This window comes from Myotis daubentonii, chromosome 2 (assembly GCF_963259705.1).
Source record: "Myotis daubentonii chromosome 2, mMyoDau2.1, whole genome shotgun sequence".
Lineage (NCBI taxonomy): Eukaryota > Metazoa > Chordata > Mammalia > Chiroptera > Vespertilionidae > Myotis > Myotis daubentonii.
This window is the reverse complement of record NC_081841.1, coordinates 56,269,891-56,289,625: the sequence shown is the minus strand read 5'-3', so window position 1 is coordinate 56,289,625 and position 19,735 is coordinate 56,269,891. Positions and strand designations below refer to the sequence as shown.

The window sequence follows — 19,735 nt, the reverse complement described above, 5'->3', positions numbered from 1 at the left end:
CAATACACTTTTCTTTTTTTTCCATTTTTACTTACATTAAATACATCGGTAAATCAGCAGTCGCATTCTGTTACCACGATTGTTATGTTGGAAGAGTAAGGGGGGGGGGGAAGGCAAATGCTTTCTTAAAAGAAAAAAAGGGACCCCCCCAAAAAAAAAACTGATAGAAGGAAAAAATGAAGAGCTGCGAAATAAAAACTAAGATTTCCAAGCCCAAGAGAGCTCAAAGGAAAGCAGAGAGCTGGTAGGAAGTAGAAGGAAGGCAGCAGATAGGCCCAGAAGCTAAGGCCAATCCTGTTCCTAAAGGGGCTGGAGAGGGAGAAGAAGCCTGCAGAAATGGTTTCCCAGCCCCAAGGCAATGAAACCTCCTCACTCCTGCTCCATGGGGAAAGCTACACAGAGAAAGAACTTCATTTCTAAGAGACTTAAGAGAGCCATCCTAGTTCTTCCACTTTTAAGAATGCATTGGGTGCTGTTGGGGGCTGGTGAGGTGCTGGCAAAGGAAGACAAAAATGTGTATGTATTTCAGGGCCACGGGAACTAAGGCTGCCCCTGGAAAAGGAAGGGAATTGAAGCCTCAGTGGAAGAACCTAAGCTGGGTCCTTTAGATCTCAGCCTCATGGATTTCTCAGCTGCTCTGGCACAGAAGGAAGTCTGTAAGCCAAAAGGGCAGAAAGTTTCCAATCCTAGGTCACTGAGGCCTTTCCTATTACTTTCCCCAATTTTCCAAAACCCTAGGCTGGAACAAAAAGAAGTTTAGAATGCTCTCCTGCCTTGCTGGCTTCCCAAAGACATCCTAAAATACCCGATGAGGGATGTGAAGAGAGGCTAGAGATTTAGAAAGGACCAACTTCGTCTGGTGATGAGAGACAGTTGTGAGGGACCTTCAGTGCCAGTCTCTCTGACCACAGGAACAGGTGTTGTATTTTAGGGGGGCCACAAGTAGGCCTCTGTGGTGCTAGCCCCTAGTGGTACATGGATTAAGCCACTGGTTGCATGAGGGATGAGTATGGACATAAGCATGGAGGGACTAAACTTAAGATACTAACAATGGAGAAAAGAAATAGGGCCTGATTGGGGGGGGGGGGGGGAGAACAGACTGTACAGTGGGAATAAAGATCATACCTATGTACAGGGAAGTAGAAAAGACATGGTAATGGGTGGGTCAAATTGAACATGAACCCTGGGGAAGGAGAGAAAACTCCTCCCTCTGGCCTGACTCCTCTTCACCCCTACCATGGTCTGTGCTATCCTGAGACCGCTCTCCAGTTGCTTCAGTTAATTCCCCAGGAAAGGCAAACCTATACCCAAGAATATAGGCTGGCAAGAATATAGGTTAAGAATCAGAGTTGGAGCAAGATAGCATTGGAGATTGGGCTTGAGTAGCTGCCACTCGACAGTCCCTCCCCAAACCTCATATACATCTTGGATTCCATTTAATTTAAAAGGTGAGAGGGCAGGTAAATCAATCAAAACCCCCATAAAACAAGTGTCCCAACTGAACTACCATCAATTAAAGTGCAAACTGCAGGGGGATACAATGGCTGGGGCTGAGGCCATCCAAAGGCCAGAGAGGAAAAAATGCATATGTATAAATCAGAGGATGGGGGTCAGAAACTGGTCCCTCCTCCAATTAGATCACAGCAGAACCAAAGATGCAGGCAACCAGTGAAGATTCTTTGGAGGACTCTGGGGTCCAGAGTTTCCCCCACTATGGAGGAGAAGCTACCTAAGAGACTGAGTGAAGGGAAACTAGGCCTTGGAAGAGTTCCAGAGCCACAGATGACACTGCACCTCCCCTTCTCCTCCACCTCCGCCTCCGCCCAGTTAACTAACAACACGACTCCCAACTGGTGCCCAAGAGCTTGCCTTCCCATCCTCACTCTACCTAGAAACACCTTCCACAAGGCCAACTCATGGATACTGCAGTGTTTTCAAATATGAGAAACTCCAACCAAATAAACCAAAAAGGAATTTTCCTTACTCCCTCCTGCTGAGCCTTACTCTCCCCCAGGGCCCTTAATATGACTGAACTGGAAACTCCATCCTCAGTTTCTGGGTTCACCACCTCCATCCAAGGGAGAGGAGGACAAGGGGATCAAGGACAGGGATTGACCAAAGCAGAAGGGGCAGGAGACAAAAAAATGTTTTCTGAAAAAGTGGGGAGGAGAAGGAAAGGTAAGTAGGTCACTGTCTTGCACCTAAAATACAAAGTGAAGAAAGACTGTTTTGGAAGGTAAGTCCTGGGGGGTCTGACCCCCAAGCCCCAGAGTAGGGGTAGGAGGTCAGTGGCAACAGCTGCCTGGTGTTGGTTGCTGAAGCGTTAAAAAGTGCCATGACGGAGCTGTCAGGAGGCAGCCCTTGGGAGCCAGGGCTCAGTGTGCTGTTACCGTAGGGGCTGTGTGCTGAGGGTTGGGAATGGAGGTTATTTCTTAGCTCTCGTACTAGCTCCATACTTGTACGCTGCTAGCTATCCCCTCAGTTGCTACAACACTGGCTCTTGTTCTGCTGGGACTGCTCATGGAGATCCACACCTCGGCTTCGGCCTGCTGCACCCCCCAGATTCTGGGGTTCACTCTTTGGCAACTTCTTAGCTAGAGGCAAAAAGAGAAGGGAACAAAGTGTGGTAGATTTTAACTCATCCCCCCAAAAAAGACTATTGGGTGGGGGAGAAGTAAGGGGAAATGTGAAACATTAAAAGAATGCTCTGAAGAGGAGAGGGTTCACTATTTGTAAATTATATTAAAGACAGCTAAAGGATGGAGGTCACAATAGAAAGTTAAGGTATTTCACCAGAGGAGACACTCCCGTTTATCCTTATGACTTGGGTTATGATCTTGCCTAGAGCTACGGGGAAAAGACAGGAAGACCTCAGGCAGCTCTGACCTTACCTATTGCCAGGAAGAGATCATTCACGTTCATAGCTGTCTTGGCTGAGGTCTCCATAAACAATAAGCTGTTGTCATCTGCATATGCCTGGGCCTCCTGCAAGTGATGGGGTATAGTGGTGCTCAAAATGTAGGTTAAGAACAACTATGGCAATAAAATATATTAAAAAAAGAAAGAAAGAAAAGAACAGCCATGGCCTTTCCACTCCCATGTAGCACCAGAGCTAGGCAATGTCCTAGGTTCCTTCACCTTAACTCTCCTCTGAGCCAGTGGGCTCTGGATCCATATTTTGGTGACAACTCCCTCAAGGATAACCTATGGTCTAGACCACTTTATGCAACGAACAGATATCAGGAATCCTAATTATGGGAAAGAAAGGTAAGCTGGTTGGGGGCTTTTGGGTTCTGACCCTTGAACAGTCCCTTACCTTAAATTCAATTGCTCCCTCCTTCCTGTTTTCACACTGGTACTCCCACAGCTGGTATTCCCTACCCACCTCGCTGCTCTGGAATTTTCTTCTGACTCCTCTAAAATCTCCTGGCTATCATTAGGGTCACAGTGTTGCTGTTTTTGACATGGTGCAGGACTGGGGAATGACATGATGAATGTCCTCAGATGAGGTTTCCAGAGAGGGCAGGTTTGGACAAAAGAGGTCCCAAGCACAGAGGGAGTGTATTAGAAAGGAGCTCTATGGGCCATCTTACTTCATACTCCACCATGCGCTTGTTGGCCAGGTCAGCTTTGTTCCCCGCCAGGGCAATAACAATGCTAGGACTGGCCTGTCGCTGTAGTTCCTTTACCCATGTCTTCGCTCGGGCGAAGGTTTCCTAGGAAAACATGAGGAAGAAAATAGGTGGGCTGGAATGACCGTCAATCTAGGCCCATCACCTTTAAAGCCCAGTCTCAAAACTCACCTCTTCTAGGTGGTCTTCCCTCACTGAAACCACCCATCTATACTAAGAATAGCCTAGGTCAGTGGTTGGAAAATTGCGGCTCGAGAGCCACATGCGGCTCTTTGGCCCCGAGTGTGGCTCTTCCACAAAATACCACGTGCGGGCGCGCATGTACAGTGTGATTGAAACTTTGTGGCCCATGTGCAGAAGTTGGTATTTTGTGGAAGAGCCACACTCAAGGGGCCAAAGAGCTGCATGTGGCTCGCGAGCTGCAGTTTGCTGACTACTGGCCTAGGTGGTCGTCATGCCCTCACTCCGTGATGCCCTCACGCCATCACAATCCCACAATCCATCACTAGGAGGCTGCATGCTCAGCGGGTGGGTGTGGGTGGGCGGGGACTTGACGCTGCATGTGTGGAGGCGGGGCCCAGTGGCCACTCCATGCGGTCAGGCCTGGGGGTCCCATGGCCCTGTGCGGTGCAGAGTCAGGACCCCTGGGTCCGTCCTACCTCTTTGGGGCAATCCATCGAGGAGCCCTGGATGGGTGGGTGGGGCCTACCTCTTTGGGGTGATAGGTCTAGGGGCTCCCGCACTGTGAGAGGGCACAGGCCAGGCTGGGGGACACCCCCCACCCCCCCGCCAGTGCACAAATTTCGTGCACAGGGCCTCTAGTCTCTGATAATTTATTACCTTTGTCTTCTTAGCACTTGGAAGCATAATTTTGTTATTTTGAGAACTTGTTTTCTCTCCCCCACCTAATTTAATTCCTATAAGTGAAAGCAAGGATCACCCTCTCAGCCCACTTACCTGATTAGTAATGTCATACACCACAATTGCAGCTTGGGCACCTCTGTAGTACATGGGGGCCAAGCTATGGTATCGCTCCTGCCCTGCTGTGTCCCAGATCTCAAACTTGACTGTTGTGTCATCTAGGCAAACGGACTGGGTGAGGAAGGCCGCTATGGATAAGAGAATGGAGAAGCAGTTGTGAGAGGATGAATGGGAACATTCCACACGCCTTCAAAATATCTCCACTCTTAGCCTAAGACCAGTCATGACTTGGGCAATTCAGCTACAGGAAAAGGTTTAGTGTTCTCTTTATATATATTCCTGGAACCAGGAGTAAGACCACAAGACCACACTTGGCTAAGTCCTTCCTGCAGAAGTTTCTCTCATCTAAGGAGTGGGTGCACATCATAAATAAAGTATGAGGGACAGAAAGAACTGGCACTTACACCAGAGTCATCCCTCTTCTAACCAAAATAAGAGATAATGACAGAGATAATAAGCTTCAGATAAAACTCACATCAAGAACTGAATAGAGAAGAAAAAAATTAACTGATTAGAAGATTTTAAAGTTTGCTGGGAGGTCCCACCTTTATCAATGTTATTTGTCTGTTACTTTTTCTATAATTTTCTGCTAGCCTAAGACCACCACATTTTCTTTTTTTTTAAAGAACATTTTATTTATTTATATTTTGTTAATCCTCACTCGAGGATATTTTTCCATTTATCTTTTAGAGAGAGTGCAAGAAAGGAAAGACGGGGAAGAAACATCAAGGTAAGAGAAATACATTGATTGGTTGCCTCCTGCACACGCCTCCTGCACGTGCCTCAACCAGGGCCTGAGGTATGTGCCCGGAACTGAACTGGGGACCCTTTGATCCACAGGCCAATGCTCTATCCACTGAGCCAAGCTGGCTAGGGCAAGAATACCACATTTTCAAGGTGACTAGTACAGGCAGGGAAATAGTAACATGGAGTTCTTATAAGTGATCTTTTATTGAATTAGCAACCTACTTTTGAGGTAGTGGCAGGGAGAAGGTAGCAAATGTGGGAAAGGCAAATGGCCTTTATCTTTCATATTTAATTCCAGCCTCTATTTTATCAGATATGTGCATCAGAATGCACATACATATATGCCTACACCCCTACCGCCTTCAACACTAATCAGTAGATCTAGGGTAGGGCCCAAGTATGCATAGGATGAAATGTTCCCCAGATGATTCTGGTGTGCATCTCTGATTATGAATCTGCTCCAAACCACCCCTGCTCAAGATGACACTCAGCTGAAACTTGACTGGGATTCCGATGAGAATAGGGGGAAGGAGACAGATAAAAATTAGTGGTTTTATTGGTGAGCTAAGGGCAATCTTCTTTCTTGTAGAAAGCAAGAAGATGTATATATATACCTGCTTTTTGGCATTATGGCTTTTTCTTTCTTTCTGTTTTATAAAGGATTTCCATTCCAGGGAGCTAAGACAGCTAGCTTCACAGTTAGGTCCCTAGATCTCCCTTCAAAAGCCTTACTAAGCATTGAACCTTTTCTTTCCCTGAGATACTCACCTCCAATGGTGCTCTCCTGGTACTCATGGAATTGCCCTTTGACAAAACGTAACACCAGGCTAGACTTTCCCACTGCAGATTCACCCAACAGGACCAATTTGAACTGGCATATTTTGCTGGCCTGGGGCTGCCCATTGGGCCTGGCTGTGCTTCTGCTAGTCATGGCTAGATTTTCAGAGTGGGAAAGGGTGGAGGGAGGGGAATGCCACAAAGCGGCAAAGGGGGGAAGGGGGAGGGGAGGGGACTTCCAGGCTTCAACAGTCCTGTAAGAAAAAAATCGGGTAAAATTAAAACAGACCCATTATAGTTACAATCACTTTTTAGACAAATGATAGAATCTCTTCATTTCTTTGCTCCTATCTATATATAAAAGGCTAATACGCAAAGTGTCCCCTCGGGAGTTAGACCGGGAGGCCAGGAGTTCGATTGCTTGCTATGACGTGCGCTGATCACCAGGGGGTGATGTGGAATGAAGGAAGGCCCTAGCCGGCAGCTGGGGAAGGAAGGTCCTGGCTGGTAGCCGGAAGGCCCCAATTGGCCCTGATTGCTGACCAGGCCTAGGGACCCTACCTGTGCACGAATTTCGTACACCGGGCCTCTAGTGATCTTATAATCTCCACTGTTTGGTTACACCACTGAGTGTAACCAGGCAGCTGACACTCAGTGGTAAGAGTGGAGAACGGTAAAATAAGAACTGCATCTGAAGTAGAGTTTACCCTACTACATAATCCCCAAGTGCCAACGGAGCCAAAATGGAGACGAAAACTGTGTAGAAGAATCTTTACTCCTTCCATTAATTTCTCACCATGTCTTTAAAGAATAGCAAACTGATCAACTTTTAGTTGGCCTGAAGAACATCTAGATCCACCTACAAGTAGCGTAGATCCTCAGTATCTCCCTGGTTTCCTGAGGCTGTCCTTTTTTAAAAAAATGTTTTTATTGACTTTATTTTTTGTTTGTTAGTGTTTTTCTTTTTTTAAAATTGATTTTAGAGAGAGAGGAAGGGAAAGAGAGAAACATCGTTGGAAGAGCGAAACATCGATGTGAGAGAGAAACATCGATTGGCTACCTCTTGTACACCCCCTACTGGGGATCGAGCCTGCAACCCTGGCATGTACCCTGACAGGGAATTAAACTAGCGACTTTGGTGCACAGGACAACGCTCAACCAACTGAACCATACCAGCTAGGGCTTGGGGCTGTCCTTTTTCTTCCTCCTGCTCTGCTTTTTTCTAGCTTTCAAAAGAAGGGATTCATTCTAGTGGTGTGGGAATGTCAATCCTCCTAATAGTGGAAGGCTATCTTCTGGTTCTGTCTCCTTCATATATGACCAGTCTTCTTGATATTTCTGGAAATCTAACCAAGGTCCAATTGCCAGAAAATCTACTCATTTATGGTCAAAGGTGAGTAGAGAAATATCAACTCTTTCATTTTGCTTCTGCCACCTCTCCACGTCTGAAAGTTTCTTAAGTCTAACAGTCAGTAGGCTTGACCTGCTCTCAACTTGCAGCTGTCTTCCTAGTGCTTAGGGATTAGATTACCCTCCATACTAAAAGGGCCTAACAGCTGTAGTCCTCCAAATTAGAGACAGAGAAAGAAGGTATACCTTCTAAACACATGCAGGAATCTCCAGGGGATGGTGTAAGAGTAAGTCTTCAAGCAATAAATATTTGATGGAAGAATAAACTTGAGGTGTACAGGAGGTAGCCAATCGAGCCTTCTCTACCTTCCTTCCAAGAGGCTAGGAAAGCTGGTGCTGGAGGAGGCAGAGAGAGAAGTAGGGCTTCAGGAGGCTAATCATGCAAACCTGAATACTTCATCAATCTGACTCTGAGGGGGAAAGAAACTAAGGCATTGAAAGAAGAAGTTAGTATTATCAGAGCATGCAGAACTTCTAAAATCTAAGCATTGCTTGGGTTGTACTTTGCTTGTTCAAATGAATTTTTCCCTTCTCCAGTTTGAATTATTTTTCCCTTCTCTAGTGACTCCACAATCATCATACTCTATAGCAGGGGTCCTCAAACTTTTTAAACAGGGGGCCAGTTCACTGTCCCTCAGACCGGTGGAGGGCCGGACTATAGTTTTAAAAAAACTATGAACAAATTCCTATGCACACTGCACATATCTTATTTTGAAGTAAAAAAACAAAACGGGAACAAATACAATATTTGTATTTGCATGTGGCCCGCGGGCCATAGTTTGAGGACCCCTGCTTTACAGTATATGTGGGGAAACAGTTTGTCACTATAGCAAGTTGTTTTGAAGTCAAATCAGGGTTAAAATCTCTGCAATCCCAGTAAAGACAGAAAAATCATATAGGAGGCAGTGCAGAGTCCAATTCTGTGGCTGTGGAGTCCAATTCACTGGGTTTATTTTACAGTTCTGCTTATTAGCTGCGAAACTTTGGGCCAGTTACTAAATCTTATCAGTGTACTCCTTTTCTCATCTGTAGAATGGGTAACAGCCTTATGAGGACCTACTTCCTAAGGTTGTGAGGATTCAATGAGATAACACACATAAAGAATTTGTGTAAGTGTTTGACTTAAAGTGCTCAAATGATTATTAAGTTACTAATCATTATTAATATGACATCAAGAAAAATTTTCTGGCCTTGGCCAGGTAGCTCAGTTGGTTAGAGCATTGTCCCCATAAGCCACGGTTGCAGGTTTGATCCCCTCAGGGCACATATAAGAAACCAATGAATGCATAAATAAGTGGAACAAATAGAGTTTCTCTCTCTCTCTCTTTCCATTCCTCTCTCTCTAAATTCAATTTTAAAAAGAAAGAAAAAAATATGTTCTGCTCAAGTCTTACCTTCTACTTTTATAAAATGGAAAAAATGCCTACCTCATAGAGTGGCTATAAGGACTAAGTGAAAGATTTATTTTGCATAGTGTTAATAAATGAGATAGTTTTGCTACTGAGTGGCCCTAATTCACAGAAAAGATCAATTTAATATACTAAGGTATAATTCAGAATTGGTTATCAATATATTCCTAAAAAGCAACCATAACATAAAAGAGATAGAGAAAAAAGAAAGTGTCGGCTCTGGCTGGCTGGCTGAGTTGGTTGGAGCATCTTCCTGATATGTGAAGGTTGCGGGGTTGATCCCTAGTCAGGGCACATACAAGAATCAACCAATGAATAAGTGGGAACAGCAAATCAATGTTTCTCTCTCTCTAAAAAAAACAACAACAAACAAACAAACAAACAAAACCCACAAAAAACTATAAAGAGAAAATTGGAAGAGGAACGAGATAGAAGTGAGAACTTAGAAAAGTATATTAGAGTAAGACAGAGGAATGGAACAAATTACTCTGATCCTACTAGGTATTCTATAGTCTCTTAGGCCAGTGTATCCTAAGAATCCAGATTCACATATGCCATTTTTTTATTAAGTTTTCACTGGTCTATGATGAAATGATAAAAATAAAGACAATATAGCATGTTTTTCATAAAACTAAATTTATTAAACTTGAATATATCCTTTATAACAAGATTTATAATTTATTAGAATTTTCTCTCATACACACACACACACACACACACATATGTATGAAAAACCTCTAAAATCTATTCTGAAGTAAAAAATATGCTGTAGACTAAAACGTGTGGTTGGATCCTATTTCTGTAAAAAAGACAATTTTGCACAGAAAAAAGTATGGAAAGATACACATCCATTTGTTAACAGTGGTTACCTCGGAAGAGAGTGGAAATGAGGAAAATGGAATGTGAAGGATTCAGATTTTTTTCATTCTACATAATTCTTTTTTAACAGGAAATATATTTTTTAAAAACTTCCTAAACAACTGTTTGGGTGGGTTTTTTTTTTTTTTTAATGCTTAAAGAAATTATGGTGACAGGCAGTAGTAAACTTTCTAAATATAATTACTTGGGGGGGGGGAACAATTAAAATTAATTGGTCCATGAAACCCAAAATTCTGTAGTGCAAGAACCAGTATTAATTAGCGTCTTAACCAATGTTATAATTCTTTAGCTGTTTTCACCCTCAAACCTTTAGTTTCTCAAACTGAGGCTATAAGCCAATAGTGGCCGTGAAATCACTTGGTGGATGATGATAAGTATATTAAAAAGAAAATTAAGCGTAACTACAAATAGTAAGCATAAGAATCATGTTTTGCCCTGGCCTGTGTTTCTCAGTGGTTAGAGTGTTGGCCACACATTAAAGCAGCGGTTCTCAACCTGTGGGTCGCGACCCCTCTGGCGGTGGAACGACCCTTCCCGAGGGGTCGCCTAAGACTATCCTGCATATGAAATATTTACATTACAATTCATAACAGTAGCAACATTACAGTTATGAAGTAGCAACGAAAATAATTTTATGGTTGGGTCACAACATGAGGACCTGTATTTAAAGGGCCAGAAGGTTGAGAACCACTGAATTAAAGGGTCTTGGGTTTGATTCCCAGTCAACTGGGAGTACCTGGGTTGCAGGTCTGATCCCTTTCCCAGTCAGGGTGTGCGCTGACAGCAACCAATTGATGTTTCCCTCTTTCACCCCCCCTCCCTCCTTTCTACTCTCTCTAAAAAAATCAATGGGAAAAAATATCCTCAGGTGAGGATTAACAGCAAAAACAACAAAAAAGAATCATGTTGTAAAAATGTCTCTTGTATATGTACACACACTGAATTTTGATGTAAAACGCCTTTTTTAAAAAAAGTGAGTCGTGATCAAAAAAATTTTAAAAACACCGCTTTAGAGAGGCCGACACTGAAAGATGGGGTAGCAGGGGATGGAAGGAAGTCTAGTCTTGGCCAGCCTATAGGCCACAGCTAATTTCACGCCTAGATGGAATTAAGATGAGGACTGAGTACAGGGATTAGAGGACTCTCCAGTCCTGCTACTAAAGTTATGAAAACTGAAAGCCAAACTAGACAGACACAGTCCCATGTAGTGGTAAGGGCTTTGTTACTGTGCAAGCCTGACTTTTATTCCCTTTCTCAGTTAACCCACTGTGATCTTAGGCTGCTCACTCTCTCTTGCCTTTCAGAGCCTCAGCTTCCTTATCTATAACGATGAATAGGGGAGAGGGGAGAGTAGCAAAGAGCAGGATTTGAATCCAAAGTTCTGGGTACATTTAAGAAATTTGTTTCTCTTAGGGTTACTCAACTTCTGTGAGGATGAGTTATTATCTTTTTAAATATATTTTTATTGATTTTAGAGAGGAAGGGAGAGAGAGAGAAACATCAATGATGAGAGAAAATCATTGATCGGCTGCCTCCTGCATGCCCCCTACTGGGGATCAAGCCTGCAACCCAGGCATGTGCCCTGACTGGGAATTCAACTATGACCTCCTGGTATACAGGTTAACACTCAACCACTGAGCCATGCCGGATGGGCAGGATGAATTATTTTTAAAAACCTATTTATGTGGCTCATATACATTGTTTCATAGGAACAGAGGCTAGGTCATCATAAAACTCTACACTTTAAATTTGAAAACAGATGACACAATAGAAAAATAACTACATTAAAAAAAATAACTGCGGGGGGGAGGTTGGGGGTTAATGGGGGGGGGATGAGGACACCCTTGTAATACCTTAACCAATAAAGAAATTAAAGATGAAAACAAAAATAAAATATAAATAACTGCAGATGATAAACTGATCAAGTTTTCTTTAGGTGACATTAGACTATACTCTTTTTTAAATCCTCACCTGATAATATATTTTTATTGATTTTTAGAGAAAGAGGAAGGGAGAAACATCGATCGGTTACCTCCCATACATGCCCTGACTGGGGATCAAACCTCCAACTTTTTGGTGTATGGGATGACACTCCAATCAACTTAACCACTCAGCCAGGGCATATACTATACAGAACTCTAAAGAAACAACAGGAAAAATTACTAGAATCTTCAAAAACTTATTCCTTTACCTTTTTATATATATATTTTATTGAGTTTTTACAGAGAGGAAGGGAGAGAGATAGAGAGTTAGAAACATCGATGAGAGAGAAACATCGATCAGCTGCCTCCTGCACATCTCCTACTGGGGATGTGCCCGCAACCCAGGTACATGCCCTTGACCGGAGTCGAACCCGGGACCCTTCAGTCCGCAAGCCGACGCTCTATCCACTGAGCCAAACCGGTTTCGGCTCCTTTACCTTTTTAAAAAATATTTTTCTTTTTATGGATTTCAGAGAGGAAGGTAGAGGAAGAGATAGAAACATCAATGATGAGAATCATTGATCAGCTGCCCCCTGCATGCCCCCTACTGGGTTTGAGCCCCCAATTCAGGCATATGCCCTGACTGGGAGTTGAACCCGTGAGCTCAGTTTCTGGATGGATGCTCAACTGCTGAGCCATACCCAGCTGGTCTACCTTTTTATCTGTTTTAAAACATATGATCTAAGGGGCAGAACACAAGCCTTAATGTTACTATTCTACAAAATTAAAACATGGAAATTAGACTGAATTCTCATGGGCAGACACATCACTGTAGGCTTGGGAAAACAGTAGGGAATTGGGGAAGAGTGAAGATAGGAAACTGTCAAAGACATACTCAGGTTGCAAAGCCCTGATCAATAACCCCCACAGACAGTAAGTCAAACCAGAGCTCAGACACACAATCAGCAAACTTTCTTGCTACTAAGCAACCTTGGCTTATCAGAGATCAATAACCAGTGGGTTATAAAAGACTACCTCCCACCCCAATGTGTCACCCTCAATATGTCCTCCTTCCCTGTTCACAGGAATTGATGGGCCGTCCATCGCTATGCCTTGATCTTTAATCCCAACATGTTTATAAGGGCATCATGGCTTTTTTTATGCAACAGCTAGCTAGACTCTCAAAAAATTAGGGGTACAAAAATGAAATATCTGTAAGATTCAATTGACTTCACTATTCTGGTAGTGACTTTTTTGCTAAGAGTTGATAGTGGGCAAATGATCCATTCAAAGGTAAACAATAAACCACAGCCAACCAGTCAAGTAGTGTGATGATTATTACCTCTAGACCTGAGACAAAAATAAAGAGGGAGGAAGGAGATTTTCCTTTCAACCCTTTCAGTTCAGAAAAGAAACCAGATTTAACTTCCCTTAGAAGTGCAGCTCCACAAGAATGACTTATCAGATGACCATTAACTAGGGAGGACTGAGGCTTGACCCTGGCAACAGCCCACTGGGAGAGGGGAAAGAGGGAGGAGAAAGGGGCAGCTCTCCCACCAGTGCAGGGAAGTATGAACAGGAAGGCTTTCTCAGCCTGCTGATCCCAGCTAGAACACAACTCTGTTCCTTTGGCTTCCTTCCACTTGGTAGCATATGCCTACTACATATGAAGCCTCTCACCTATCTACAGAGACTGAGTTCCAAGTACATAGACACTAGAGTCTAGCTCTAGCCCATTCCCAAATGTTAGCCGTGTAAAGTCAGTTTGCCAGGTAAGAAGCAATCTAGAGGTCATCTAGCCCAGTCTCTGTATTTTATAGGTGAGGAAACCAAGGTACATAAAATTAATCACCTTGCCTGGTGTTACCATACAGACAGCTATCAGCTGTCACACAGCTGTTTAGTAGCAAATCTTCTCTAACAGGTACTCCCAGTCAGGTACTCTTGCTACTATTATACCACTATACCTCCTAGGGAAGCAATAGATACTGAACTCCGAAGAGGGCACCAGGACAGGAACAAGAGCTGAGATTGGATAGACTTTCTGCCTCTATTCATTTTAGATAAGTACTTCCTTTGGGACTAAACGTTAGGAAGACCTAGGCTTCCCTGGGTACTGGGATCCAGTCCCACATCCTTCTGACAAAAGGACTCATTATTATGCCTTTCTACAAGGTCTTGACCAACGCCTGCCAGGACAGCTGAAAGAAACAATTTAATGGAAGGTGATAGGGAAAGAAGTGGTAACTTTTGCAGAATTCAGTGGGCCTTGGGATTAATGGGAGAGATTTATTGAGTATGGAAGATAGGGCAGAAGCCAGTAAAAACCTTCAACTTGCAAACTTTATTTAGATTCCAAATTACAAACATCTTGAACTGAGAGCTCCACTATTTGGCTCAGCTCTTTCATTGTGTTGATCTAGTGTTAACCAGTGAATCACTGGCTTGAGAGAGTCCTTCCACTTCCCCCTCTCTTTCCCTTATATTTCCCTAAGAGGCAAAAAGCATACTTCTCTCTTATCAGCATGGTAGTACAAACTCCCTACTATTGACCTAGGAAAGATTGGAATGCCCTTTCACACCTTGCCTGCCTAGCAAACTTCTAGTGTATTTTTTAAAGCCCAGCTCAAATGTCACCTTCTCTATGAAATTGCATAATTACCCTCACCCCAGCAGTATTCATCACTGCTTCCTCTGGGGTCACACAGTATTAAGACTGTATTACTATCACAGCATTTATTATGTCATATTAGTTTAAACTATGTACTTCTCAAAAAGTGTGACTACTTTTTATGTTATCTTGAATCTCCAGAGCAGAGCACAATACCTGATCCCTAGTAGATGTTCATTAAATGCTCCTTATATTAAGGCCAAAGCAATCCTGCTTCCTCCCTCCATTAACTCCTCCCCTTCCATGCCATCTGGATAGCTTCTTACTTATTTCCAGTTGGAAAAGTTTTTAATCAGCCTCAGAGAACCAATTCTCTCCCTGGCTGCTTTGTGATCTCCCTTGGATGGAGGGCCCCCTAGGGACCCAACCCACAAGGTACTGTTGCAACTCATATGGGCTAACTGCTTTTCCTGTCACCCGTTACTATGCCTCAAATGGCCTAATCACACCGAACATGTGGCCCTCCCACCCTAACACTGAAGCAACTACGGCTAAATAAAAAAATTCCCCGAATTTTCAGTTGATATTAATGTTCAACAAACTTTGGGCCATTATTTCTATTAATTTTTGATCTTGAGAAACACAAATTAAAAATAAAAAACCCAACACCTCATACAGCCCTAGCTGGTGTGACTCCGTAGATAGAGTGTTAGCCTGGGGACTGAAGGGTCCAGGGTTGGATTCTGGTCAAGGGCACATACCTCGGTTGTAGGCGCAATCCCTGGCAAAGGCATGTGGGAGGCAACCAATTGAAGTGTCTCTCTCACATCAATGTTTCTATGTCTCTTCCTCTCCCTTCCACTCTCTTTAAAGAAATCAATGGAAAAATATCCTTGGGTGAGGATTAACAAAAACAACACACACACAAATACTCATACCACCACAGAGCTTGAGGACACTGAAAATGTACCCGCGGTCCCTAAACAGAAGCTACAACCTGGTTCAGAAATGTGCACAGAATTTGCTCACACGGGTGGCTCCTTACTCAGCTTAGTTACTGACTATTCAGTCAATGACTAAATCTTTCCTAAAATACTCTTGGGAAGTGGGAGTGTATTGTGTAGGGTTTTAAGGTATCCTTCCTCCTAGAGAGCTGTTGCATTTCCTTAAGTCACTGTCTTACACTTTGTTTACTTTCCAATCTGAATGCCTTAGGAATAGGAGCTATACACTTACTTCTCCTACCCTCTGCCTCCTCAGAAGTCAAATCCTTATCTAAGCACACAAACAAGCAAACTATAGAAGAGCAATCTTGCTCCTGGGCAAAGTAAGAGAAGATATAAGGTATGACTTCAAGGGCAATAGGAAAGCCCCCTTTTCCAAGTAAATTTTTGTAACTCAAGGTTTCTGTTTGAAATTCTATATTGATAATTCCACTCCTTAGCTCCTTCTTATGAAACAAAAACTCTTGGGAAGATTAATACTTTAAGGGACTATTTGTTACTTACACCTTAATATGAAGCAATTCCAGATCATTTCTTAAAGGTCAGCTTTGATTAAGGGGAAGGTAGAAAAGACCAAGAAATATATAAAGAAAGGGACAGGATATCACCAGGATGTAGAACACGGCAAAGTCTAGAGAGGATTAAAACACACATACAAACTCCTACAATTTTCTCTAGGACTGGCTTTGCCGGAGAGGAAATAAAAACTCCTGGGGGACACAGTCAAGGTTTCTGTACAAAGGCTGGGCATATCAGAGGATTTCTAAAGCCAGTAAGGATAAATTCAACAAGGAGGTAGTATGAAATGTCCCAGTTGTGCTAAGTTTAAAGGACAGCCAATTTCTTATCTAGAGAAACTTGGGAGCTTCTCATAGAAAGATACAAGGGACCCTTAGGAGAACCATCATCTTCTTTTAGGATAATGAAGGGACAGTCATATAATCTACACAGGCAGAGACCATGAACAAGAAGATAGAGGTCTCAAATTTCTCATTTAGCAGAGATGCCAATAGTACTCCCAAACAAAATGATTCTCCTTCATGTTTTTTTTCCTGCTCATAAAAGAGAAAAAAGTTTTGGCCATCTATCTGGGCATTTTCTAAGATACCCACCGCACAACCGGGGTGTGTGTAAGGTGAGGGATAACCCAGAGTACAGCTCTTTGCTTGTCTGAATTTGATAGAAGCAAGACAAGAAGAACTGTGAAAGGAGCACAATAAATAACAGAGTATCATCCCAGAAGGGAAACTGAAAAGAACGAGACCACGTTTGGTAGGAACATAAAGCAAAATTGCCTTTGGTGGCACATTCCCCAAAGCAAGCAAGATTAGTCTCATCTGCTATCTCTTATCTCTGACCTTTCTGGATGAAATGTAATTGGTGAGATTATGTGTGGGGGCATTTACACTTTTTACACTTATGTACAGCTTGAATATTTAAAAATATGTACATATTACTTTTCACATTAAGAAGGAATGTAGTGACAAAATACATTGGTATAAAAGGAAAAAAGGAGGAAGTATAAGGGAAAACCCAAAAAGATCCAATCTATGGGAGACTAAGGTCAGAAGACCATTAAAAACATATGGGAGGAGGGGACTCCTGTGCCTTAGAAATACATCTTCCTTTTCTCTACTCACCCCTTTCCCCAAGTGCCTTACTGTTTGCTATTTTTTTTAAAAAAAATATTTTTATTGATTTCAGAGAGGAAGGGAGAGGGAGGGATGGAAACATCAATGATGAGAAAGAATCACTGATGGGCTGCCTCCTGCACGCCCCCTACTGGGCACCCAGCCCGCAACCCGGGCATATGCTCTTGACTGGAATTGAACCTGGGACCCTTCAATCCGCAGGCGGATGCGCTATCCACTGAGCCAAACCAGCCAGGGCTGTTTGCTATTTCTAACCGGGGCTCCTGGAGAAGTAAACAAAGAACAGGGGTGATGGCAACCTTGTGGAATAGAATTTCTCTTCCCCAAATCCCTTCCTCAAGTGATATCACTTCTTATTTCCAGGGTTGGTTCCACCTCATCATTACCTGCCTAGGAAACAACCAAGTCTAAGTCCTACAAAGTTTCACTGGCTATGGCTGGAAGCTCTCCTGGTGGCTGGGGAATCCCTCAGCCCCTTTCCAGGGCAGAGGAGCTGGCTCACTCCCCACTTCCAAGTTCGAGCTATGGTATCCACCACAGACCACATTACTGCGTGGGAAAACAAGCAAACATCCCCCAAATCCAACTTCTCAGCTCTTGCACAAGCACTGCACCCTAAACCATCCGAGGCTGGTAGGAAGAAACAGAGAGCGTGCACTCTCCAGCTGAAGCCAAGGGAAAGTGGAGGGTCTGAGTTTGGAACAGCCAACAGTCACAGGAGAAAAAAAAAAAATTACGTTTGTTTTCATTGGCTACCCTGGGAGTACCCAAAACTTCCAGTTACCACATCTCCACACTCAATGGGAACAAAAGAGTGGGTCCTCCCAAGCCCCAGAGCCTCCAGCCCACCTGGAGCGAACCCACAAGCTGCACGGTGACGCCAGGCCCTGCGTCCAGCTCCCCAGCTCCCTCAGCCTTCTCGGTTAGGGAAGCTTTCTTCGCTGGCCTCGCGAACCCAAATCCTCCTCTCCGCGCAACTCCGGGGCACCCTCGCTATTGTTATAATTGTCACTTTCCCGGAAAAAGAAGGCTTCCTACCCAACTCAGAACCCTTCTTGGGCCCTTCCAATCAGACCTCTCGAGAGCGCCAGCCCCGGTGACTCTCGGGGCCGGGCGTTGGGGCTGACCCCTCCTCACCTCCCCGCAGATGGGCTTACCTCACCGGCTGCCCGGCCTTTCCTCCAGCTCCTCCCTCTCAGCGCTGCTCAATGAGGCCTGCCCTGCCCTCACACAGACCCGGGCCTCGCGTGCCCACTCCCAGCCCCGCCGCCGGCAGAACCCAGCCTCACCAACTTCGGGCTCCCAGCCCGCCTAGCCCCCTCCCCAGCGCCCCCATAAGGCCTGCCGGGGCCCGGCCCCCTTCTCCCCTCTCCAGCGGGCCGCTCTAACCCCATCGCTGAGGCCCAGACCCGCCTCTGCTCTCAGGCCAGGCTGCTCTCCTCTCCCGGGCGCCTCCGCCCCTACCCTACAGGGCTCCATCAGCCCGGTACCTGGGGCTCCGTCTCCCCCGTCGGGCCCAAGCCTGTGTCGAACAGACAAACAGCCGCAGCTCAACCAAACCCTCCAGCCCCTCCTCCTCCTCCTCGCCCTGGGGCGGGGGCCCCGGCCAATAGCACGATTACGCCTACCATCAAGGGTGGGCTCTGTGTGCGCCGCTCCGCCAATCCTCCGGAGAAAGGCGGGCCTGTTTCGGCGCTGTCACCAACGAGGACGAGCCTGGGACCGGACAGGCGTGTCCCCAGGCCAATAGGAAGAGGGAAACCTTGAATATGGACAGGGTGAGGAGCCATTGACGAGGGAGCTCCCCGAGACAGGAGGCGGTACACTGTTGACAGGCGTACAGACCAACCAATAAACTCTTGACACCCTCATGACCCCGCCTTTTGACTCATAAACATCTAATCAGGTGAGCGACGGAGGCGGGCCGAAGGGAAACTTTAACCAGTACTGCGAAAGTTCGGGACTTGAATGGCAGGCAAGGCGGGGTTGAAGGAAGCCTCTGACCTTCGCCCCTCCCCCCGGATTTGGCAGGGACTGACGAGCGCCCCTCCCTCTAGGACCAATTTGCGGGCGTGAAGGGAAATACCTCTCCGTGGGAGCCGGAGCCTGGGGGTTTAAGCAGCCTTTAAGTCGGGGCTTCCTCCTTTCAGTGGGGCCTCAGAGTACAGGGAAGTTTACGGTGGGCGGTCTGAGATGACTTTAATGAGGGGAGACAATGGCAGCCCCACGAACCGGTAGCTTGGGGAGACTTTAGCCCCTTCATGATAATATTTCATCCAGACAATTGACACTATTATAAATCGTGTTATAAAGGTGAATAACGTATATTTAGAAAACTTTGGTGTTTGTGATATGCAACAAAAAGGAAAAATGACGAGCTTACTGGGAAATGCAGTGTCGAGGTGAAATCCGTGGAGCCCACCTGCAATCATATTGCTGCTCTCAAGCCCTTCCTAACACTGAAATTCCAGAACTCAGTATATGTGTCTGTGGTTATATGTGTGTTGGGAGAGAGGGGTCGGGGTGGGGAGGGAAGGGGTAGGGGGAGATGCAGGTTTGTGGGGAAAATATGAAGGCTCCAGTTTCTCCAGCTGTAAAACAGGGCAATAATTCCCACTTGCCCACCGTCGGCACTATCCCAATTTCATCATAGAAGTCAAAATGCGGTGGGGTGAGTAGGCCTGCTCAGAGAGATGAGGAAAAGTGGGGGT

The 19,735-nt window shown here is 44.8% G+C and overlaps 1 protein-coding gene across 3 annotated transcripts; it reads right to left on the bottom strand.

Annotated features, from left to right (window-relative positions):
* Positions 1–5: 5 nt before the first annotated feature.
* RAB5B (RAB5B, member RAS oncogene family) lies at positions 6–18,661 on the bottom strand. 3 transcript variants are annotated; one of them, XM_059683219.1, is made up of 7 exons: positions 18,515–18,586; positions 7,734–7,883; positions 6,129–6,391; positions 4,590–4,741; positions 3,594–3,716; positions 2,892–2,985; positions 6–2,594 (listed from the first exon to the last, which is right to left on the bottom strand). In XM_059683219.1, exons 3-7 carry the CDS (start codon positions 6,289–6,291, stop codon positions 2,479–2,481), a joined length of 648 nt encoding a protein of 215 aa, XP_059539202.1. In that variant the 5' UTR covers positions 6,292–6,391; positions 7,734–7,883; positions 18,515–18,586; the 3' UTR covers positions 6–2,478. The 3 variants fall into 3 exon arrangements, with proteins under 3 accessions (XP_059539202.1, XP_059539201.1, XP_059539203.1); XM_059683218.1 differs by lacking the exon at positions 7,734–7,883 and having other exon boundaries at positions 18,515–18,661; XM_059683220.1 differs by lacking the exons at positions 3,594–3,716; positions 7,734–7,883; positions 18,515–18,586.
* Positions 18,662–19,735: the final 1,074 nt, after the last annotated feature.